General features: G+C 38.0%; 1 protein-coding gene across 2 annotated transcripts in view; it reads left to right on the top strand.

Annotated features, from left to right (window-relative positions):
- The window catches only part of TMEM156 (transmembrane protein 156), a 52549-nt gene that overhangs the window by 9538 nt on the left and 17767 nt on the right, over positions 1-25244 (top strand). Inside the window, exons 2-5 of one of the 2 annotated variants that reach the window (XM_043553344.1) lie at positions 16961-17230; positions 18777-19037; positions 21930-22049; positions 25139-25222. In XM_043553344.1, coding sequence (XP_043409279.1) covers positions 16961-17230; positions 18777-19037; positions 21930-22049; positions 25139-25222 — 735 coding nt within the window. The remainder of the gene's footprint in view (positions 1-16960; positions 17231-18776; positions 19038-21929; positions 22050-25138; positions 25223-25244) is intronic. The other variant, XM_043553349.1, reaches the window with a different exon arrangement.

Raw genomic sequence — 25244 nt, forward strand, 5'->3', positions numbered from 1 at the left:
CTTGTGTTGTTGTTGTTTCTGGAAATTTTCTCTGTCCCTTTCTAGTATTTGTCACTTTTGGTCTTTTCCTCCGAAAGAGTCCCTTTTAATATTTCTTGCAGGACTGGTTTAGTGGTCATGAACTACTTTAGTTTTTGTTTGTCTGGGAAAATCTTTTTTTTTTTTTTAAATATCTTTATTTATTTTTGAGACAGAGCGTGAGAGGAGCAGAGAGAGAGGGAGACACGGAATCCAAAGCAGGCCCCGGCTGGTGAGCACAGAGCCCGACGCGGGGCTCGAACTCACGAACCGTGAGATCATGACCTGAGCTGAAGTCAGACGCTTAACTGACTGAGCCACCCAGGTGCCCCTGTCTGGGAAAATCTTTATTTCTCCTTCTTGCTGAATAATAGCCTTGCTGGAGAGAGCACTCATGGCTGCAGATTTTTTTCCATTCAGCACTTGAAATATATCATGTCACTCCCTTCTGGCTTGCCAAGTTTTTGCTGAGAAGTCTCCAGTTAGCCTTATGGGTCTTCCCTTGTAAGTTAAGGACTTCTTTTGTCTGGCTGCTTTTAAGAGTCTTTCTTTATCACTGTATTTTGCAAATTTAATTATGTCTTGGTGTTGCCCTGCTTTTGTTAATTTTGATGAGAGTTCTCTGTGCCTCCTGGATCTGGATGTCTGTTTCTTTCCCCATATTAGGGAAGTTTTCAGCTATTTTCTCAAATAAATTTTCTGCTCCCCTTTCTCTCTCTTCTTCTTTTGAGACTCCTGTAATACGAATGTTATTATGGTTGATTGAGTCACTGAATTCCCTAAGTGTATTCTCATGTTCCATAATTCTTTCTCTCTTTTGTTCACCTTCATTATTTTCCATTACTTTGTCTTCTAGGTCCTTAATTCATTCCTCTGCTTCCTTCAGCCTGCTCTTCATTGCATCAAGCCTGTTTCTAATCTCTTTTGCTACATTCTTTATCTCTGATTGATTCTTTCTTCACTCTTTTATCTCTGTGGTAAGGATCTCACTAATGTCTTTTATTCTTTTCTCAAGTCCAATAAGTATACTCATGATTGTTGCTTTAAATTCTCCATCAGGCATGTTACTTATATCTGTTTCACTTAGATCTCTGGCTGTGGCCTTACCTTGTTCTTTTATTTGGCATGAATTCCTCCATCTTGGCATTTTGTCTAAGTCTCTGCCTTCTTCTCTGTGTTAGAAAAGGCAGTTATGTTTCCTTCTCCTAAAAGTAGTGGCTTTATGAGGAGGTCATGTAATGTCAAGGGCCTGGAGCTTCAGGGAGTGTCTTTGGTGTATGATGTGTGTGCCCTGATATTTTGTTTTAGCTGCTCTATCCTTCAGGTAAGTCCATTTGCAGAGGCTTTCTTTACCTAGTGTGGGCAGTTTTTGGTCCTTGGTCTGAATGTGGCAAGTATTAACTAGGTGTGCTCTGGTCTGCTTGTGAAATGAGACCTGATACCACTTCCATCAGAACTGAGACCATGCAGAAATCTCTGGTCAGATGTGGTGTGGGCAGACGTTTCTGCTGGTCTTCTAGGGGAGGGGACCCACAATGCTGGGACTGAGGCAAGCTTGACTGAGAAGAGTAGTCTAGTCTGAACTCAGGGGACTTGGTGTAAGCAAGTTAGGTAGCCAGTGTCAGTGCTATGCTGCCTCCTGCAAGTGGCTCTGTGTTTATGCTGAGGGGTGGGGAGGGAAATGGTGACAACCAGTTACTTTGTTACCTGAGAGGCATTTCCACGAAGCTGCCTCTCAGGTATATGCTCTGAGAAGAGCAAATAATCTCCCTGCTGTGTGCCCCAGGCCCTCTTCAGATTATTGTTTCCATGCTGTCTGCCCCTGGGCTGTTTGCCTGTCTTCTCTCCCTGACCCCTCTTGACTCTTTCCCGGGCTAGTCCACTGACCTTTAAAACTCAAAACTTCAAGCCCCACTGGTTGTAAGATCTCAAAAAATACAACCCCTCTCATTTTCCAAGCCAATGGCTATGGGAAATGTTCTCCTTGTGTATTCCCCTGTGTGCTCCTCTCTGTCTCTGTCTCTCTCTCTCCCTTCTCCATTACCATGGCTCCCTCCCCCTCTGCAGTATCTGTGATCCATTTCTCCCCTAAACCATAGCTCCACACTTTTTACCTTCTTCAATGTGGACTCTTCTCTCCCTTTGGTTGTGGAGTTTGTTCTGTCAGTCTTCAGGTTGATTTCTGGAGTATTAGGATGATTTGATAGTTATCTAGCTGTGTTCACGGGACAAGATGAGCCTAGGATCCTGGTCCTCCAACTCTGCCACCATCTTCCCTCTCTCATTTGACGTTTTTTAGATTTCACTTATAAATGATACCATATAGTAACTGTCTTTCTTGATCTTATTTTACTTAGGATAATGTACTCAAGTCCATCAATTTTGTCACAGATGGCAGGATATTCTCCTTTTTCATAGGTGAACAATACTACATTTGTGTATATATAACACATTTTCTTTATTCATTCACCCATTGATGGGCACTTGAGTTATTCACAATATCTTGGCTATTGTGAGTAATACTGTGATAATACTGTATGGGTGTGCAGCTATTTCTGTGAACTCCTGTTTTCATTTCCTTTGGGTATCTACCCAAGAGGAACTGCTGAATGATATGATCTATTTTTAATTTTTTGAGGATCCTCCATATTGTTTTCCATAGTGGACAGACTAATTTATACTCCAGGAGTATATAAGGATTCCTTTTTTACCACACCAAGAAATTTAATTTAAAGTGATTTTGAGATAATGTGGTATTAGATACCAAGCAGAGGTAAACAGCAATCCTTTCTGGAGGAAAACATCTTCAAATCAGATCTCAAATAATTTCCCAAACAAAATTCTAAGTAACATGAGCTATTGTCAAAAATCATAAAATACATGAAGGCTTATGGGCACCTGGCTGGCTCAGTCAGAGGAGCGTGTGACTCTTGATCTCAGGATCATGAATTCAGGCCCCATGTTGGGTGTAGAGATTACTAAAAATAAATAAATAAACTTGAAAAACCCCACATGAACAGACAATAGTCAACAGAGACAAAAATAGCAGAATCAGATCTTTAAAGAATTCAGATATTGGGGTTATCAGATATATCATATAAAGTAAATATTTAGTTTGTTTCAATAAAAAATGGTATCAAATGAGTATGAGTAAAAAACGAGACTATTAAAAATAATCAGGCAGATTTATGAGTCACTATATTCTATACCTGAAACTGAAACATCATGCAGATTGGAAAAAGAATAACTTGAAAGTCTAATGATGAAATTATAATAAGATGACGTAGAAACACAAGGAATGGAATAAATGGATCAGACACAACTGAATAATGAATTGGAATATATATCTGAAGAAATTACTGAGAACACAACACAGAGAGCCAGAGAAAGAGCAAATATGAAATAGAGATTAAGAGACATAGAGAACAAAGGGAGAAATCTCTAATGAAGCTATCAAAGGAGAGAAGAGACAGAATGGGGAAACGACTATGTTTGAAGAGATGTGGCTGAGAATTTTACAAAAGCGAAGAAAGACATACATCCTCAGATCAGGAAACCTAACAAGTCCCTACCAGAATAAATACAAAATTCTCTAGAACATGAAAAAAAAAAATCAAAAATAACCAGAGATAAAGACTGCTTTTCTTCAAAGGAAAATTAGGTAGCTCATTTCTTGAAAGCAACCATGAAACTCAGAGGCAGTGGAATAAGCTCTGCAAAGTACTGAGGTAAATTAATGTCAATCTGGAACTGGTGAGATGTACATTTTCAGATGAACAAAAGCAGAGAGTTTGTAAACAGCAGATCTTCAGAGAAGGAATTTATAGAGAATTAACTATAGACGAAAAGATATAATCCTAGAAGGGAGGTCAAACATGCAAGAAATGACAGGGGAAAGACCCTCAATAATTATAACCATGTGGGTTTATCTAAATAAATCTTGGAAATGTTAACTGCATACAACAAAAATAACCACTGATTTGTGTGTCAATGAAAAAACAAGATAGAACTAATATGCTGTACCAAAATAGCATCCCTTTCAGAGGCTGGGGGTGAGAATCCATTTTCTTTTCTTTTCCAGCTTCTGGAAGGTTTCTGCATGCCTTGGTTTGTGTCTTAACTTCCATCTTCAAAGCCAGCAATGGCCTGTTGAGTCTTTGTCACGTTGTGCTATTGGGACACACTCTTTTGCCTCTCCCTTCCATATTTGCGATTATATTAGGTCCTTGGATAATCTAGGATAATTCCCCCCAACCCCTTTTTTTAAGATAAGTGCACCAGCTATCTTCATTCCATCTTCTGCCTTCATTTCTCTTTGGCATGTAATGTAACATATTCACAGGTTCTGGGAATCAGGATGTGGACATTTTTGGCAGGTTATTGTTTCTGTCTATTAAAACTGAATAACAAAAGATAGGCAGACATATTCAGTAATGTTAGGATTGGAAAAGGACACAGTAGAAATTTAAAATGTAATAAGAGATTACTATTAATAACTTTAAGTCAATAGATTTAAAATGTTAAGGACATATTTATAGAAAAATATAACTTACCCAAGCTTACTTAGGAAGAAATGGAAAACTGAAGAGTGGTACAACAATTAAAGAAATTGAACCAATGGGTTAATATTTGCTAAAAGAAACCCTAGATTTGGGTAACTTTACATGCATGTTCTGCCAAACTTTCAAGAAATAGGTTGAATAGATAAAATAATTTTATAATAAACATTTCCAGAAGATAGAAACAGGGGAGTATTTTCCAATTTATTTTTTAAGGCTAGTATATATCTTGGTACCCAAACTTAACAATGATGGAACAAAAAAGAAAAACTTACAGGCCAATCTCATTTATAAACATTGATTAAGGGGTACCTGAGTGGCTTAGTCGGTTGAGCATCTGACTTTTGATTTTGACTCAGGTCATGATCCCAGGGTCCTGGGATTGAGACTCAGTCAGGCTCTGTGCTGAGCATGGAGCCTGCTTAAGATTCTCTGTCTGTCTGTCTGTCTCTCTCCCTCTGCCCTGTCCCCCATTTGCACTCTCTCTCCTAAAAAAAATATTTTTAAATAAAACATTAAGAATCTAATTGGATAGGGGCACCTGGCTGGCTCAGTCAGTAGAATATGCAACTCTTGATCTTGGGGTTGCGAGTTCAAGCCCCATATTGGGTGTAGAGATTACTAAAATTAAATCTTAAAAAAAAGAATCTAGAGGGGAAGATGTCCGCATAGAAGGGTGCTGGGCTCACCTTGTCCTGCTGATCACTTAGATTCCACCCACATCTGCCTAAATAACCCAGAAAACCACCAGAAGACTAGCAGAATGGACTCTCCAGAGCCAAGTGTATACAAGAGGCCCATGGAAGAGGGTAGGAACGGCAGAGAGGCAGTGCATGCTACACGGACTGGTGGGAGGGAGCCGGGGCAGTGGAGGGGCAGCCTGCCCGGCAAGGCAGAGCCCCCAAGTCTGGCTTGCAAAAGTGGAGAGGCTGGACTCCGTGAGTTCTGACAGCCAGAGGGACTTAACATCTGGAATGTTAAAAGTCAACAGCTCTGCTCTCAGAGAGCGGGGATGGCGAGAGGAATCCAGGAGGGAGAGTTGTTGAGCCTGGGAAGACAGAGCTCAGCTTGGCAGGGGAACAAAGGTGCTTTTAAGTGCCATCTCCCTCTCCCGTCCCCCAGCCTAAATCCCAAAGGGAACCAGTTCCTGTCACTGAACTTGCTTGCACCACGCAAACACCCAATGCTGTGCTTCTGGGAATCCATCCCTCTGATGGGTCTGCCTCTCTCCCGGTGCCACAGGGCCCCTCCCACAGGGGACCACCAATGGCAAAGTGAGCTGAGCCTGCCCCTCCTGCCCCTGTGCACCTTGAAGATCCACCCCGGCTAATACGCCAGATCCCATCAAAGCAGCACCACAAGCCTGGCGGTGTGGAAGTAGCCTGGACAGGGGCCACACCACTCCACAGTGAGTCCTGCCCCTGGGAGAGGGGAAGATAAGGTACACACCAGTCTGACTGTGGCCCCAGCAATGGGCTGGGGACAGACATCGGGTCTGACTGTGGCCCGTCCACCAACACAAGTTACTCCAGACAGCACAGGAGAAGTGCCCTGCAGTTCAGCCCCACTCCAGGGACTATCCCAAATGACAAAACAGAAGAACTCTCCTCAAAAGAAACTCCAGGAAGTAGCGACAGCTAATGAATTGATCAAAACCAACTTAAGCAATATAACAGAACAAGAATTTAGAATAATAGTCATAAAATTAACCACTGGGCTTGAAAAAAAGTATAGAGGACAGCAGAGAATCTATTGCTACAGAGATCAAGGGACTAATAAATAGTCATGAGGAGCTAAAAAGTGCTATAAATGAGATGCAAAATAAAATGGAGGTGACCACAGTTCGGATTGAAAAGGCATAGGAGAGAATAGGTGAATTAGAAGATAAAATTATGGAAAAAGAGGAAGCTGAGAAAAAGAGAGATAAAAAATCCAGGAGTATGAGGGGAGAATTAGAGAACTAAGTGATGCAATCAAATGGAACAATATCTGTATAATAGGAAGTCCAGAAGAGGAAGAGAGAGAGAAAGGGGCTGAAGGTATACTTGAACAAATCATAGCTGAGAACTTCCCTGATCTGGGGAAGGAAACTGGCATTGAAATCCAAGAGGCACAGAGAACTCCCTTCAGATGTAACTGGAATCAATCTTCTGCACGACATATCTTCTGAAACTGGCAAAATACAAGGATAAAGAGAAAATTCTAAAAGCAGCTAGGGATAAACGTGCTCTTACTTATAAAGGGAGACCCATAAGACTAGTGGCAGACCTATCTACTGAAACTTGGCAGGCCAGAAAGGAATGGCAGGAAATCTTAAATGTGATGAACAGAAAAAATATGCAGCTGAGAATCCTTTATCCAGCAAGCCTGTCATTCAGAATAGAAGGAGAGATAAAGGTTTTCCCAAACAAACAAAAACTGAAGGAATTCATCACCACTAAACCAGCCCTACAAGAGATCCTAAGGTGGATTCTGTGAGTGAAATGTTGCAAGGACCACAAAGTACCAGAGACATCACTACAAGCATGAAACCTACAGACATCACAATGACTGTAAACCCATATCTTTCTCTAATAACACTGAATGTAAATGGACTAAATGCTCCAACCAAAAGACATAGGGTATCAGAATGGATAAATAAACAAGACCCATCTATTTGCTGTCTACAAGAGACTCATTTGAGACCTGAGGACACCTTCAGATTGAAAGTGAGGAGGTAGAGAACTATCTATCAGGCTACTGGAAGTCAAAAGAAAGCTGGAGTAGCCATACTTATATCAGAAAAACTAGACTTTAAATTAAGGGCTGTAACAAGAGATGAAGAAGAGCATTATATAATAATTACAGGGTCTATCCATCAGGAAGAGCTAACAATTATAAATGTCTATGCACCGAATATGGGAGCCCCCAAATACATAAGCAACCTTATTGATAAGAATGTGGTAATTTCAGGGGACTTTAACACTCCACTTATAGCAATGGAAAGATCATCTAGACACAGTATCAATAAAGAAACAAGAGCCCTGAATGATACATTGGATCAGATGGACTTGACAGATATATTTAGAACTCTGCAACCCAAAACAACAGAATATACTTTCTTCTCAAGTGCACATGGAACATTCTCCAAGATAGATCACACACTGGGTCACAAAGCAGCCCTTCATAAGTATGAAAGAATTGAGATCATACCATGCACACTTTCATACCACAATGCTTTAAACTTGAAATCAACCACAGGAAAAAGTCTGGAAAACCTCCAAAAGCATGGAGGTTAAAGAACACCCTACTAAAGAATGAGTGGGTCAACCAGGCAATTAGAGAAGAAATTTAAAAATATATGGAAACAAATGAAAATGAAAATACAACAATCCAAACACTTTGGGATGCAGCGAAGGCAGTCCTGAGAGGAAAATACATTGCAATCCAGGCCTATCTCAAGAAACAGGAAAAATCCCAAATACAAAATCTAACAGCACACCTAAAGGAAATAGAAGCAGAACAGCAAAGGCAGCCTAAACCCAGCAGAAGAAGAGAAATAATAAAGATCAGAGCAGAAATAAACAATATAGAATCTAAAAAAACTGTAGAGCAGATCAACGAAACCAAGAGTTGGTTTTTTGAAAAAATAAACAAAAGTGACAAACCTCTAGCCAGGCTTCTCAAAAAGAAAAGGGAGATGACCCAAACAGATAAAATCATGAATGAAAATGGAATTATTACAACCAATCCATCAGAAATACAAGCAATTATCAGGGAATACTATGAAAAATTATATGCCAACAAACTGGACAACCTAGAAGAAATGGACAAATTCCTACACACCCACACACTTCAAAAACTCAAACAGGAAGAAATAGAAAACTTGAACAGACCCATAACCAGCAAAGAAATTGAATCAGTTATCAAAAATCTCCCAACAATAAGAGTCCAGGACCAGATGGCTTCCCTGGGGAATTCTACCAGACATTTAAAGCAGAGATAATACCTATCCTTCTCAAGCTGTTCCAAAAAACAGAAAGGGAAGGAAAACTTCCAGACTCATTCTATGAAGCCAGCATTACTTTGATTCCTAAACCAGACAGAGACCCAGCAAAAAAAGAGAACTACAGGCCAATATCCCTGATGAATATGGATGCAAAAATTCTCAATAAGATACTAGCAAATCGAATTCAACAGCATATAAAAAGAAGTATTCACCATGATCAAGTCGGATTCATTCCTGGGCTGCAGGGCTGGTTCAACATTCGCAAATCAATCAATGTGATACGTCACATTAATACAAGAAAATGTAAGAACCACATGATCCTGTCAATCGATGCGGAAAAAGCATTTGACAAAATTCAGCATCCTTTCTTAATAAAAACCCTCGAGAAAGTCGGGATAGAAGGAACATACTTAAACATCATAAAAGCCATTTATGAAAAGCCCACAGCTAGTATCATCCTCAATGGGGAAAAACTGAGAGCTTTTCCCCTGAGATCAGGAACACGACAGGGATGTCCACTCTCACAGCTGTTGTTTAACATAGTGTTGGAAGTTCTAGCATCAGCAATCAGACAACAAAAGGAAATCAAAGGCATCAAAATTGGCAAAGGTGAAGTCAAGCTTTCACTTTTTGCAGATGACATGATATTATACATGGAAAACCCGACAGACTCCACCAAAAGTCTGCTAGAATTGATACACGAATTCAGCAAAGTCGCAGGATACAAAATCAATGTACAGAAATCAGTTGCATTCTCATACACTAACAATGAAGCAACAGAAAGACAAATAAAGAAACTGATCCCATTCACAATTGCACCAAGAAGGATAAAATACCTAGGAATCAACCTAACCAAAGATGTAAAAGATCTGTATGCTGAAAACTATAGAAAGTTATGAAGCAAATTGAAGAAGATAAAAAGAAATGGAAAAACATTCCATGTTCATGGATTGGAAGAATAAATATTGTTAAAATGTCAATACTACCCAAAGCTATCTACACATTCAATGCAATCCCCATCAAAATTGTACCAGCATTCTTCTCAAAGCTAGAATAAACAATCCTAAAATTTGTATGGAACCACAAAAGGCCCTGAATAGCCAAAGTAATATTGAAGAAGAAAACCAAAGCGGGAGGTATCACAATCCCAGACTTTAGCCTCTACTACCAAGCTGTCATCATCAAGACAGAATGGTATTGGCCCAAAAACAGACACATAGACCAATGGAATAGAATAGAGACTCCAGAATTGGACCCACAAAAGTATGCCCAACTAATCTTTGACAAAGCAGGAAAGAATATCCAATGGATAAAAGACAGTCTCTTTAACAAATGGTGCTGGGAGAACTGGACAACAACATGCAGAAGAACGAAACTAGTCCACTTTCTCACACCATTCACAAAAATAAACTCAAAATGGATAAAGGAACTGAATGTGAGACAGGAAACCATCAAACCCTAGAGGAGAAAGCAGGAAAAAACCTCTCTGACTTCAGCCGCAGCAATTTCTTACTTGACACATCCCCACAGGCAAGGGAATGAAAAGCAAAAAGGAACTATTGGGACCTCATGAAGATAGAAAGCGTCTGCACTGCAAAGGAACCAATCAACAAAACTAAAAGGCAGTTAACTGATGGAATGGGAAAAGATATTTGCAAATGACATATCAGACAAAGGGCTAGTATCCAAAATCTATAAAGAGCTCGCCAAACTCCATACCCAAAAAACAAATAACCCAGTGAAGAAATGGGCAGAAAACATGAATAAACACTTCTCTAAAGAAGATATCCGGATGGCCAACAGGCACATGAAAAGATGCTCAACGTCACTCCTCATCAGGGAAATACAAATCAAAACCACACTCAGATACCACCTCACGCCAGTCAGTGGCCGAAATGAACAAATCAGGAGACTATAGATGCTGGTGAGGATGTGGAGAAACGGGAAGCCTCTTGCACTGTTGGTGGGAATGCAAACTGGTGCAGCCGCTCTGGAAAATGTTGTGGAGGTTCCTCAAAAAATTAAAAATAGATCTACCCTATGACCCAGCAATAGAACTGCTAGGAATTTACCCAAGTGGCTGATGCATAGGGGCACTTGTACCCCAATGTTTATAGAAGCACTTTCAACAATAGCCAAATTATGGAAAGAGCCTAAATGTCCATCAACTGATGAATGGATAAAGAAATTGTGGTTTATATACACAATGGAATACTACATGGCAATGAGAAAGAATGAAATATGGCCTTTTGTAGCAATGTGGATGGAACTGGAGAGTGTTATGTTAAGTGAAATAAGTCATACAGAGAAAGACAGATACCATATGTTTTCACTCTTATGTGGATCCTGAGAAACTTAACAGAAGACCATGGGGGAGGGGAAGGGAAAAAAAAGGTTAGAGAGGGAGGGAGTCAAAACATAAGAGACTCTTAAAAACTGAGAACAAACTGAGGGTTGATGGGGGGTGGGAAGGAGGGGAGGGTGGGTGATGGGCATTGAGGAGGGCACCTGTTGGGATGAGCACTGGGTGTTGTATGGAAACCAATTTGACAATAAATTTCATATTAAAAAAATAAATAAAAATAAATAAAAATAAATAAAAAATTAAAAAAAGAATCTAATTGGATAAAAATGATCAAACATGTATAAAGGTGTGTAAAATTATCAAATTAGATTTATACCTGGAATACAAGATGAGTTAGCATTAGCAAACCTAATAACGTAATTCACTGTATTAACAGATTAAAGAAGAAAGAACACACAATCATCTCAAAGTTCTTGAATGAGCATTGAATTATATTCAACAGCCCTTGTAATGTAAAACCATTAGCAAACTAAGAATAGAAGAGAGCTTCCTTAAACTAATCTCCAAAAATGATTATATGAAATATTATTCTCAGTGATGAAATGTAAGTATTCTTTAAGATCAAGAACAAGCAAAGATACCCTCTCTCAATATGTCTATTCTTCATGGTACTAGGGGTCCTGGTAGTGCAATAAGAAAAGTAAAAGAAATAAAAGTTATGAGGATTGGAAATCAATAAATAAGATTGTTTTTATTTGTAGTTGGTAAACATATCTGCATAGAAAGTCCAAAAGATTTATACAAAGTAAAAGTTAATAAGGAAGTTTATAAGTGGCAAAAAATAAAATTGATGTTCAAAAGTCAATTGTATTTCCATATGCCACTAACAAACCTAAAACACACCCTTAAACGATACTGTTGGCCCTAACAACAAAAAGTAAGGAACCCAGGAGGAAATCTAACAAAAGGTATATGGGGTATAATATAGAGAGATCATTGAAAGATGTCAAAGAAAGCCCAGATAAATGGAGAAAGGAAGGAAGAAAAAAGCGACAGGAGGAACTCAATATCTTATCTCTCTTTTCCAATGGATTTCAGGGTTCAAGTCAGAATCTGATCTTAACAAGCTGATTCTAAAATTTATTGTAAAGAGCAAAGGGCCAAGAATAGCTAAGACACTTTTAAAAGAAATGAACAAGGTGAGTGGACTTTTCCTATCAGATATAAAAGCTTTTTTATGAAGCAAAAGTAATTAAGTCAGTGTAATTTGCCAAGATAGAAAAATGGATTAATGGAACAAAATTGAGATCCCAGAAACACACTCATATATCCATGGGTACTTGATATATGTCAGAGGTGTCTTTATGGGTAGCGAGGAAAAGATAGTCTACCCAATAAATGCTAATGCAATTGATTATCACATGTGGAAAAAATTAATGTGGTTTCCTACTTCACACTGTACCCAATTCCAGATAGATTAAGAACAAAAATGTAAAGGCAAAACTTTAAAACTTTTAGAAGTTCATTTTAACTTTAAGGGAAAAGGATTTCTTAAGGCACAAAGCACAAATTGTAAAGAAACGATTGATAGATTTGCTGCATTCAAATTTAGAGCTTCTTTTATCTAAAAGATCATAAAGAAAATGAATTGATAAGGCATAATCTGTGAGAAGTTACCTTGATAAAATATTTAAAGACCTTCTTAAAATTTTAAATAGAAATTTTAAAGAACTCCCAAACAGTAATAAGAAAAAGAAAAACAACCTAACAGAAAAATATGTCAAAATAGAAAAAACAAGAAAATACACTTTGAAACATAGTGAGATTCTAGTTAATATTCACTGAATTGGCAAAACTTGAAAGGCCTTGGCCAATATGTATTGTCAATAGGAACCTTTATACATCACACAAAAGATTATAAATTGGTGAAATCAATTCATATAACAATTTGGCATTTTCTAGGAAAATCAAAGATACACATACTGAAAACCCAGCAATTTTACTCAGTATGTATACTAGAGAAACTTCTGTATTTTTATACTGGCAGATATGTTCATCAACATTCATAATAGCATTATTCAAACATAAAATTTACTGAGATAAGACTTACATATAATAAAATGCTCTAATTGTAAGTGTATAGTTCGAGGTTTCACAAATGTTCACACCAATGTAACTACCACCACGATCAAGATATAACACTTTCTAAAACCCCACAAAGGTCCCTCTTTCTCCTCTGCAGAAAAACCCTTCTCCCACTGTCAATATATTTTTCCATTTCCTAAGATTTCATTTAAATGGAATAATAAACTATGTAATCATTAGTATCAGGCTTCTTTCCCTTGGCATAATGTATTTGAGTTTCATTGTGTACATGTTGTTGTTTGGATCAGTATTTTCTTGCTTTTTGTTGCTGAATAGTATAGTCCATTATAAAGGTATGCCAGGAATTGCTTATATATTCACTAGTTGTTGGGCTTTTGGATTGTTTCCAGTTCATGGCTATTACAAATAAAAAAGCTGCCATGAAAATTCATGTATAGGTATTTTTATTTCTCTTGTGTAAATTTCTAGGAGTAGAATTATTGGGTCATATACAAAGTATATATTTAACATATAAAAGATGGAAATCTGTTTTCCAAAGTGGTTGCACTATTTTATGTTCCCACTGGCAATGTATGAGGGCTATAGTTCATAGCAGCATTATTTATAACAATAAAAATAGAAAGAACCCAAATGTTTACTGTCAGAAGAATAAACAACTTGTGGTATATTCATTCAAAACAATACTACAGACAATTAAATTAACTATAGCTATATGCAGCGACATGACTAAAACATATTAAACAAAAAAGGTAAGTCATAGATGAATACATATAGTATATTCCATATATATATGTGTATACACACACACACACACACACACACACACACACACAAACACATTTCCAAAATATGTTAAATGAAACACTGTTATTTAGGAATATGTACATCTTGGAAAGACTCTAAGATAAAGCAAAGGAGTGATAAACACAAAATTCATGATTGTGGTTAACCTCTTGGAAAGGAATATGTAGGGATGAGAAGGGATAGGGTGCTTCAAAGATATTGGTAATATTAATATCCTTAATCTGCATGATAGATACATGGGTGTTTGTTTATTTTTATCATTCTTCAACTGACACGACACATTTTACATATGCTTATATATGATAAAGCTTTATCATAAAAATTAAAAAAGAAAATAAAGGTAGTTGATGTTTTTATAGCCTTGCTCTTGGCTTTCTTAAAAAAAAAAAGTTTGACTTGGGCATTTGTCCTATAGTGTAATGTATTTTTTTTTTTAAGTTTATGTATTCATTTTGAGAGGGGGGAGACAGAGACAGAGACAGAGAGAGCAAGCATGAGTGGGGTAGGGGCAGAGAGAGAGGGAGAGAGAATTCCAAGCAGACTCTGTGCTGTCACAGCGCAGAGCCTGATGCAGGGTTTGGACCCATGAGCTGTGAGATCATGACCTGAACTGAAGTCAAGAGCCAGAGGCTCAACCAACTGAGCCACCCAGGTGCCCCTGTAATGTTTTTTCCTAATTCTACTTAATATTCTATATACTTATGCTGAGAGATTGCAGTCATAGTACTGGAGTAATTCTGGAATGCATTTCTATCTCTGGGAGTGAGAATTTAGATGTCTGACTGCCAGCAATATTAACGGCAGTAGTTAAATTCATATATCCTTGTTTATGGAGATGAGGAAATAGGCCACCTGATAACAAAAATGATTGAGTACAATTTAATATTTCTTAAATTATACCAGGGAAGGATATATCCTCTATTTATTTCCTTTCCAATTGAATTATTTAAAACTAAGTTTTAAAAACCATCATAATTACCTCATAGTCATATATAAAGGATATAGCATTAATTCTAGAAAGCCTAGCTGGTCACTTATTGGATAAGATGATTGTAATATTGACAGAAAAAATTTCCCTATCTAGATTGTATCATAGGAACACAAATTCAAGAAATGGAAAATTTTGTAAGATGAAAAACGCCAGTAAGTAAAATGGAAACATGGCAAGAGATGTTTTTGTGTCTTTTAATAGTATAAAAAAACTATAGGTTATAGTGTTCCATCAGATTGTACATTTCTTTCTCCTTCCTGGGACATTATTATTGAAGAAAATAGCTTTAAAAATTAGTTACAATTCAATCATAACATTGTTTATAAATATATTAACAAATATGTTAACAAAATTGTGGATTTGAGTAAAATATCATCTCCCACCCCCCCAAAAAAACCCTTTATAGCAATGCAAGTATGAAATGTGTTTATAGCTAGAAATCACATGTGAATCATTATAGAAACAATTTCAAATGGACAATTAGAGGACTGAAAACAAGCCTCTAATTTTATTAAATAATAAAAATATAACCATCAGTAATGAGACACATATGGAATTATTATTAAAATACAAATTCCACAAATAAAAAATTCTGTAATACCAATCGATAGCCTGGTTTTCTTTTAATATTGAGCCAAGATGTATGGCTAGTAGTAATCACTGTAAGAATTGAAGTAATTCTTTCATCATACTCCACATTATTTGAAAAACTAAAACATTTATTTTGCCCCTTGTGATTATATGAGAAATGGTAAAGAAAGTCACATAAAGGGACAATTGAGTTATTTTTTCCTACTAGCAAATGACTGTCACACTAGGAATACCTGAGGGAGAGAGGTTACCTATTCCTTACATGATCATTACTGCTAAATAGGGATTCTCAGTTTTTATATAGTGAGTTTTAATTACTTATGCAAATTATTTCACAGATAATTCTACCTTAAATGCAAGTTGAATTTTTAATTTTCACTTTGGAATATAGGTTTGAATTTTAAATAATATACATCTGTACAAATTTCAAAAGTGTTTTCATATGTACTATACCACTTGATGCTACTATAACCTGATGAGGTTAGCAGGATCTAGAGGTCTTATCTCTACTTTGCTGATAACAAAACAAGACTTACAGAGATCAAGTAAATTGTCCAAGTATCTTGCCTAATGACAGATATAGCTCTAGAGTCCTTGTCTTATTTTGAATACAATGTTCTTTCTTTTATACCATCATTTCCATATCTAATGTTTGTCTTCAGGCAAAAATAAAAATTAGGATGTCACTCTGTTAAATGTCATCTTTGGAGGTTCAGATAGGTTGAATAATGGCTACCCAAAGATATCACGTACTAATGCCTGGAACTTGTGTTACCTCATAAGGAAAAAAGGTCTCTACAGATATGGTTAACTTCAGGATCTTGAGATGGGGAGATTATCCTATATTACCCAGGTGGAACCTAAATTCAATCACAATTGTCCAATATAACATGTTATAAGAGAGGCAGAGGGAGATGACACAGACAGAAGAGTAGAAGACAGGACAGAGGAGAAAGCAATGTGACCAGAAACACGGAGATTGGAGTGATGTGGCCACAAGCTAAGGAATGCCAATGGCCACCAAAAATTGGAAGAAGGTGGCCAGAAACAGATTGTTCCTCAGAGCCTTCAAAGGGACAGTGGTCCTGCAGACACCCAGATTTCAGACCAATAAAACGGATGTTTGAACTTCTGGTTTCTAGAGTTGCAAGAGAATAATTTCTCTTGTTTTAAACTACCGAGGTTGTAGTAATTTGTTACAGCAGCCCTTAGAAACTAATACAGACTTACTGTTCAAGATTTTCATTCCCTGTTCAATTCTGTGCAATTGACTTAAACCTCTATTTTGGGACAGATGGATTTGGAGGAACCCAAGCTTTGTTCATTAAAACTTTCCCAGAAGAGAGACAGTTAAATGTTAAGGTTTCCAAGAATGTCTCAATTTCTCTTCCCTGAAAATTAATAGGGAATGTTGACAAATTTTTAAAGGAAATATTTAAATGAAATAGATGTTGTTAATTCATGTAAAAACATTCTTGTCACTGACAAGCTGAAATATACTGTGTCTGCCCAAGAAAAACCAGGCACTTGTTATGTATTTACTTGAATGACAAAAACTCAGGATTTCATAGTAAACACATTTTTTTTTTCCTTTATAGGAAATATATTGGAGCTATCATGTCTGGAAGTGTGTTTGCAACCTAATTTCAACTATTCACTCCCCTCTTTAAATTTTTCTTTTGTGACTTTTCTGAAACCAATAAGAGAAACTCAGACTATTATGGGAATCTTTCTAAATCACTCCAACTTTCAAAACTTCACCAGAATTTGCCAAGGCATCACGAATGAATTTAAAATGTGCTCCTCATGTTTGGCTTGTGAGTCCACAAAACTCATGGATTTTATTTCTCAGGAACAAACATCAAAAGGTAAAAGTAAAGAGAAAGTGATAATAAAATTTGTCAAGGATAAACCACCTTATTCTGCTAAAAAAAGTAATAAACCATTCCATTTTAAATCCAATGGTATTGGAACAATCAGCAGTGTGGCTCTTGATGAGTGGCTTGCAGGGCTTTGGGACATTACTCGTTCTTGGTTTACTTTACCAAACCAAAATATCTATTCTTAAAATACATCAAAATGCCACCATAATTTATGTAATTTTATGGTTAAAAGATTATTTAGCATGCTTTCTTCAAAGGTCTTGAAGTTTTAAAAATTAAAAAAAAAGTCTAAGTAAACCTATAGGTTCTCACAGTAGAATCGAACTTTGATTCCTTAAGGAGTCATTGAATCCTTGATACATTTGTACCTAGTCCTACCTAACATTTATCCACTGAATGTGAATTGTCTTTTCACTTGTCTAACTATCCAGTGAGCCTCCTGATGCTGGAGACTTTGTCTTTGTTCACTATATTTCTAGATCTTAGCAGAATGCCTAACACTAGATGCTTAATAAATATTTGTTTAAAGAATGAAAAAATAAAAGAATAACTGTATTATGTGTAATGTTTAACTGAATCTCACATCTATTTTGAGAATGAATATATGTTATTTAATTAAATCAAATCAACTTGTATCATTGAGAAATTAAATAATTCACTTGTAGTCATAAAATACACTAGTGGCTCAGACCCAAGCATCAGATTTATTATTTATACCTATTCAGTGAGATTGCTGCCTGTATCTCTCCATATTGGCATTTTTTCTATTCTTTCAGAATGGGAATGCGATTTCTTGGTATTGACTTTAGATGAAGTATAAAAGAGGTATCTTTTTCTGGGTTCTTATTCAAGTAATGCTGCAACTATTGCAGGATTCTAGGTCAAATTCACCAGAAAGCAAGTTGGGAAAATACCTTTATGGTGATAGAGAACTAAGAAGTGTTTTAAGGGTTGGCCACTCATAGATGCTACTTCTCTGCCTCCTTGAAATGTCAAACGGTGCATTGATAAATTATTCCAGTTGCTATGGTTGTGTAACATTTTACCTCAAAACTCAGTGGTTTAGAACAACAGCAATCAATTTATTATTTTTCTTTCTTTCTTTCCTTGCATTATTTCTTTTCTTTCCCTTTCTTTCTTCACCCCCCCCCCCCCCTCCCCCCCCCGCCCGCCCCATTCCTCTTCTTTTCCTCCTTCTCCTCCTCCTTCTTCTCCTTCTTCTCTGGCTGACCAGGGATTCAAAATGGGCATAACTAGGCATTTCTCGCTTGGAGCATTATAATCTGTCCCACAAATCATCAGGGAAATGTTTGTATTTTCCTTGAGATGCCTCAATTCTATTTCAACCCAAATGTCACCTGGTTTTCACAATCTTAAAATATGTAAGCACTTTAATCATTATTTTTAGTGCAGGGAGCTTCTCATTTCTACTTTGTTTGTAGAGGAAGTAAGGTATTTAGTTTTGAGTAGTGTGTGCTTTCTTACCACGTATTACTATGTTGGAAATAACATTTTCCTAATCTCTTCCTAGTTCTTACCATGAAAGGATCAACGGAAGTGAAGGCAAATGACTTTCATTCACCTTGTCGACATTTTAACTTCACTGTAGCTCCTATAGTTGACCACTTGGAAGAACATAACATTACATGTAATCTTAAAACCCGCACCAGAACGTCAGCAATTGTGGAAGAAGATCCAAAGGAGGAAAAGTCTATGAACCATACTTGTAGGATTATGGAAAACCTGAATAATTGTACACACATTTCTCTGCACCTAGAAAAGGATGTCAAAAGTATGTATTTAAGGAAGTTAGAGGGAAAGAGAATTGGACACAAACTTAAATAAAGGCCAACACATTAACTTCACTAAAAGTTAAATAGTTGAATTTTGTTGATGAAATAGTATGACTGGAAAGAATGTTAGCCCTTTCATCTGTTTATTTTTTGCTTTTCATGGGGTCTAGCAGTACCCAGAGGCTGAGGAGGCATCTGTGGGTTGTGATTTGAGGGGCACTAGAAAGACCTCAGAGTAACTTTGGACATGCCTATTAGCTGTGCTTGATGTAACACCACCACACCTAGGTATTAAAGGGTGAAATTTATTTTTAAAGGTAAACATTCATGTACATTGTGATGGGCTGTGAAAACTTTATTTTGAATTGACTTAACATGTTTTCTCCTAAAGTTGAGACTGAAGACTGGATAAAATTGGATTTTGCATGCGAAGCATGGAGATAAGCAGGGTGAAGGTTAGGTACTCTGGGTCACTGGATGGCTCTGAGGGAAAGGTAGGAGTCCAAAAGATAAAACTTACACATATCTTACTTCCCTTTTAAGCTTATTAGCTTCCTAGGTACCCTATTCTGAATTGCCAGAATTGATCCTTTCTGCTAAGCAGTGTGCCCCACTTCACCCATAAAATCTACTTTTGAGAACATTTTATGATATAACCATTTAATAAGTGCCTACTGTATGCCAAGCAATGTGCTAACATTAGGAACACAAAAATAGATGAATGTAAAGTGGTCAAGCAAGTAAATTCAGTGTGACAGGTGCTATGGTAGAGTAAGTTGCTGTGCTTTTTGATATTTCAGATATATGGAAGCCTTTCATATTGCCTTAGAAAGCTTTAAAAGCTTTAATTTTTCAGATATAATTATTTAGAAAATATTACATATATCTTAAAGCAAACACAACTATATAATACATATGCATTTTTAAAGTAAAATATGAGGCTTCAAAGGAATTTCTCTTGTGAGTTAGTCTGCAGGGCCCTACAGCCTCTGCAGTTAGTGGGTATTTCAAGATGTGTGTATAGGGTAAGAGAAAAGATCTGAACAGAGGGGTCAGTTCCCTTGGGTTCAGGAGTGAGATTGGAAGGTAGGCTTTGGAAGGACTGCATCTGAAAGATAAAGAGGTTTGCATTATAAATATTAAAAACTTATATTTCTTTCAATGTATCCATCTAATTGCTTTTTATGTTTTCTAAAACATAAAGGAAAAATAAGCACTTCCATAAGTATGGTTTTAAGACAATTTTTTGTGTTAATGAAAAAAATCGATAAATGCTAGTCAAAGTGAAATCATAGTTGACAACTTTTTTGTGTCCATAACTCAGCAAGATAACAGTGGTACACAAGTATGTAGTATTGTATTCTGGAAAAAGTATATCCGTTTGTCACGTGTAGAAGATTTAAAGTGCATTCATATTTTACTCTGCTGTGCAGAGACTAATTTGATCTCCCTTAAAAGCCCTATCTACCACGGGGTGAAACTAAATTTAGTCCAATCTGGTAAATTTGTCTCTTCGGACTTTTTTCAGATTCTTCTCTGTTCCCCCTTGATCCTTTCCAAGATGACTGCAGGGATGGGGGGTAGGTGGGCAGCATGGGATGTGGGGAGACACATTCTTCTGCATTTGCACTGGGGCTTTGGTGGGTGTACAGGCAGGCTTGGCCTCAACTGTGGACATTCTGCTATTGTTATATAAAGTTGGTGAATGCGTGGTTCTTTTTTCATAGCTTGATTGGTGCCCAGTGACACCTTGGCCATTGGGCCCAACGTGGCTCTTGCTGGCACTGTAAGTCTTCCATTCCGGTCACCTGCATACTTTTACTTTGCTGAGCAAGGACTGCAAGTTTGCAGCTGAAGGGCTTGGGATGATTGGGGGGGGGGCAGTTGCTGAGGGCTGCTGTTCCAGTCAACTTTTATCTTTTCTCCATTCTGTCTCTTCTCTAAATAAATGTTGGATGACAATATAATGTACATCTGCCCATGGGGGTGGCCCCTGTGAAAGGGGTACCCATATCATGAACCTGAACCCCACAAGGGCAAACATCCAAGGGTATAAACAAGTTATATATCCTGCTACCTTGAGTAAGTACTGTGTTTTGTGTGCAAAGAGGAGGGTCCACAGGGTGGCTTGGGAAGTCAGTAGACAGCTATGTCTTGGACATGATGAGGTCACCTTCTGCTATGTCACCGATCCCCAGGTCGGTTGGCCAGTGTCTTTATGGCACCAAAGGAGATGGTGCTAAACTGTTGCTGGCTGGGAACTATCCTTCCCATGAGCCTCATTGTCATTTGAATGAACAAGCTTTTTTTCTGTAGGCTAGGGTAACTATCTAATTAATATGTGCACCTGATCTGATCATTGCAGTGAAAGTCTGTGCAGAAAGGGGAGTCTGACTATTTATCTGCTTTGGCCTCTTCTTATATGCCTCATTCCAACCCTTTCTCTTTGTCTTTCTCTTTCTTCTCCATCTTCCTTACGCTCACTGCATCTTGGTCAATTTGAGGACATAATTTTTGGCTGCTTGGCCCAGGGTCACACCTGTTAATGACAAATGGCCCTGATACTGGGACTCTGCTTTTTGTGGTTTTAGCCTAGTGATAGCAACTACCTGGCAACTACTGCCGGCATAACCTCTAAGTGAAATTGAACCTAGAAGTTTGGAGCTAAATGAACCCATGGAAGCTCCCTGGTCAAATTTCTTCATTTAATACACCCACTTAATATGTCAAGGAAGAAGTCAGGAGAGCAAATGACCCTGTAACAGTGATGGCTAGATATTTAGCTTTTCAGTTAAGGCTAGAATATGTACTAGAATACAACCACACCGCCATATGGCCTCTCTCTGTTGTATCATTTTATTGTATTTTTATGGCATTTTTTTTCTTTGCAGATTTCACTTGTTCCATGAAGATCACTTGGTACGTTTTAGTTCTAGTCGTTTTTATATTTTTGCTCATCCTCACTATCCACAGAATACTTGAAAGCCACAGAAGAGTGTGGAAGTGGCAGAGTAAGTATCGAGGAGTAAATCTGTTGTCTGGCACAATTCATTTAGGGTCTCATCTATAGATTTACGTTCTTGAAAAAAAATTTTTTTAAGGCTTATTTTTGAGAGAGAGAGACAGAGTTCTAGTGGGGGAGGGGCAGAGAAAGAGGGAGACACAGAATCTGAAGCAGGCTCCAGGCCCTGAGCTGGCAGCACAGAGCCCGACGTGGGGCTCGAACTCATGAACCGCGAGATCATGACCTGAGCTGAAGTCAGACTCCTAACTGACTGAGCCACGCGGGTGCCCCTAGATGTGCATTCCTTTTAAAGTTCAGTTTGCCATTTATTGAGCACCCACTGCATGTCAGTGGCAGTTCTAGGTTACCCAAGGAAAAGAAGCATAAGTGAGACACAGTGTCAGCATTCAAGAAGCTTCATGTATCTTTCTCTACTCAGACAAGAGAATAGAGGGGAGGCGAAGCTAGGCAGGAGTTCAAAAGGGCTGGAGGTGGAGCAGAGGCTCAGTGGAAGTGAATGCAGAAGAGAGGTAGAAGGGTAGGGAGTGAGGATAAAGAATTTCAGAGTTGGAGATCTTGAGCAGAGTGGCTCTAGGTGATGAGTGTGTGAGTCATTCTTTCATAAGTAGAAGGGTGTCAGTAGATTTTTGGCTGGGCAAAGCTAAAATGTGTGATTGGAAATCAGGCAATAGGGATGATATTAAAAATATTTAATTTGGGGTGCCTGGGTGGCTCATTCAGTTAAGTAGCTGATTCTTGGTTTTGGCTCAGGTCATGATGTCATGGTTGTGAGTTCAAGCCCCACATCAGGCCCTGTGCTGGGTGTGGAGCTTGCTTGGGATTCTCTCCCCTCACCCAGGGCCCCTCCCCTACCCACTTACACACACTCTCTCTCTCTCAAAAAAAAAAAAAATTAGTATGACTCAGGCATCCATCTATCAGGATGGACATTGACTGTAAACTGCTCAGGTAGCCCTAATGGTGTGAACTCACACATATATCAACCCTTCAGGTGTGTACCCATGCATATACTGGCTCTTCTACTGTGTACCTGTGCATACACTGACACTTCCGGGGTATGTCCATGCCTTTACTGGCTGAATATCACGCCTAAGCGATAGTTTACAATATGAGTAGATGGTCACTTAAAGACAGTCTAAACTGTATCCTTATGAGAAGAGGCTTTGGAGATAGGTAGACAGAATAGAATGTTAGTACTATCACTCAACAGTTATGTGACTTTGAGCAAGGTATTTACTAGATCTAAATGTCCCCTTTTCCCCCTCTGTAAAACAAGAATAATCACCATTACCCCACAGGTAAGGATTGCGTTAAAGAGGTTCTAGAAGAAGTTTATCACAGTGTCTAGTGCATAGTAGTTCTCAATAAGGGAGAGTAGTATTGGGATGGTTGGAGTATTTCCTAAGACTCTTTTTTTTTAATTCTTTTAAAGTCTATTTATATATTTTGAGGGAGAGAGAGAGAGAGAGAGAGGGAGGGAGGAAGGGAGAGAATGAGTGGAGGAAGGGAAGAGAGAGAGAGAGAGAAAGAATCCCAGGCAGGCTTCACGTTGTCAGTGCAGAGCCCAACACTTGAACTCACAAACCGAGAGATAATGATCTGAGCCGAAACCAACAGTCAGCTGCTTAACCAAACGAGCCACCCAGGCGCCCAACACTCTTAAATTCTTTGCCAGGCAAGGCTGTGCTGGGCATCTCAGTAGGCAGAACAAATGGTTGCCCCTAGGTTGGGGTGAAGGTACCGTTAACTCTTTAGGCTATGTATTTGTTGCAGGTATTTCTGAAAGCAGTTTCATATCAAGTCTTACCATTGGTACTGTAGTATATAAGGCTAATATATAATAATATCATCAACATTGTGTATTTGTAGAATAACCATTTTCAGAGCATTTTCACAAGCTTTTTTTTTAATAGCTTCTCAAAGTATGTAAACAGGGTATGTACTATTATTTTCATTTATAGATGAAGAAAACCCTGAGCCTCAGAGAGATTAAATGGTTTTTCCAAAGTTATACAGCTAATAAAATATCAGAATTAATACCTAGGGTTTTCCTAGTTGTTATTGTTTTTTTTTTTCTTTTTTGAGAGAGAGAGTGCACGCACACATGTGAGAGAGGGGCAGAGGGAAAAGGAGAAAAAGAATCTTAAGCAGGCTTCCATGCCCAGCGTGGAACCTGATGTGGGGCTTGATCTCATGATTGTGAGATCACGACATGGGGCAAAATCGAGGGTCAGAAGCTTAACCAACTGAGCCAACTAGGCACCCCAGAGGTCTTTCTGGTTTTAAAAATATTATTTTAAATGAACATGTTATTTGCAAATAGTGCATGGTTTTGAGTTTCTTGATCTGCTTTTCCATATAATTGCATATCGGGAAAGAGAGATAGTAGTAGCTAGATAGAGAAAATGTCTAGAAAGAAACCAATAGTGGGGAGTGAAAATCTTATGAACATCTACACAAATGACAGGCTTAGTGACTTTTGAAGGCTTGTCTTACAAATCCAAGCATGTAAAGTAATGAAAAAATATCACACCATTTAGGGCATTAAATATGCATTAAAGGGGCGCCTGGGTGGCTCAGTCCAACGTCTGGCTCTGGATTTCGGCGCAGGTCATAATCTCATGGTTCCTGAGTTCAAGCCCCACGTCGGGCTCTGCACTGATGACATGGGGCCTGTTCGGGATTCTCTCTGTTTCCTTCTCTCTCTGTGCTCTCTCTCTCTCTCTCAAAATAAATAGACATTAAAAAGTCAATATGCATTAAATATTCTGTACATATCTATGTATATATAATAATGTAAGGAATAATAACATCCTATACACGACAGCTGGTTCTTTTCCTTAGAGGAGACGGCATGATGGCATTTATGATAGTGGAGAAACTGCTTGCTTTAGAAAGAACCTGTATTTGCTCATGGAAAAGAACTTAATAAGGAAATCTCTTAATGTCTCGTGGCTCCCGACCCTGTTGTGAATGGCCCATTTTCCTTGGTAATCCTTTGAGTCAACATGGGGAATATATATTAAGAATGTGGTTGTTTATCACTTAAATATTTAATTTCTGTTCTTGGAATAGGTCATAAATACGAACGCACATTTGTTCTCTTAAAAGGAAAGGATTCTGAGAAACTGCGAACACTGAACGTGCGGGTCATTTCAGGTGAGTTCTATGATGTGCAGAC

Source organism: Prionailurus bengalensis, chromosome B1, assembly GCF_016509475.1.
Source record: "Prionailurus bengalensis isolate Pbe53 chromosome B1, Fcat_Pben_1.1_paternal_pri, whole genome shotgun sequence".
NCBI classification, from domain to species: Eukaryota; Metazoa; Chordata; class Mammalia; order Carnivora; family Felidae; genus Prionailurus; species Prionailurus bengalensis.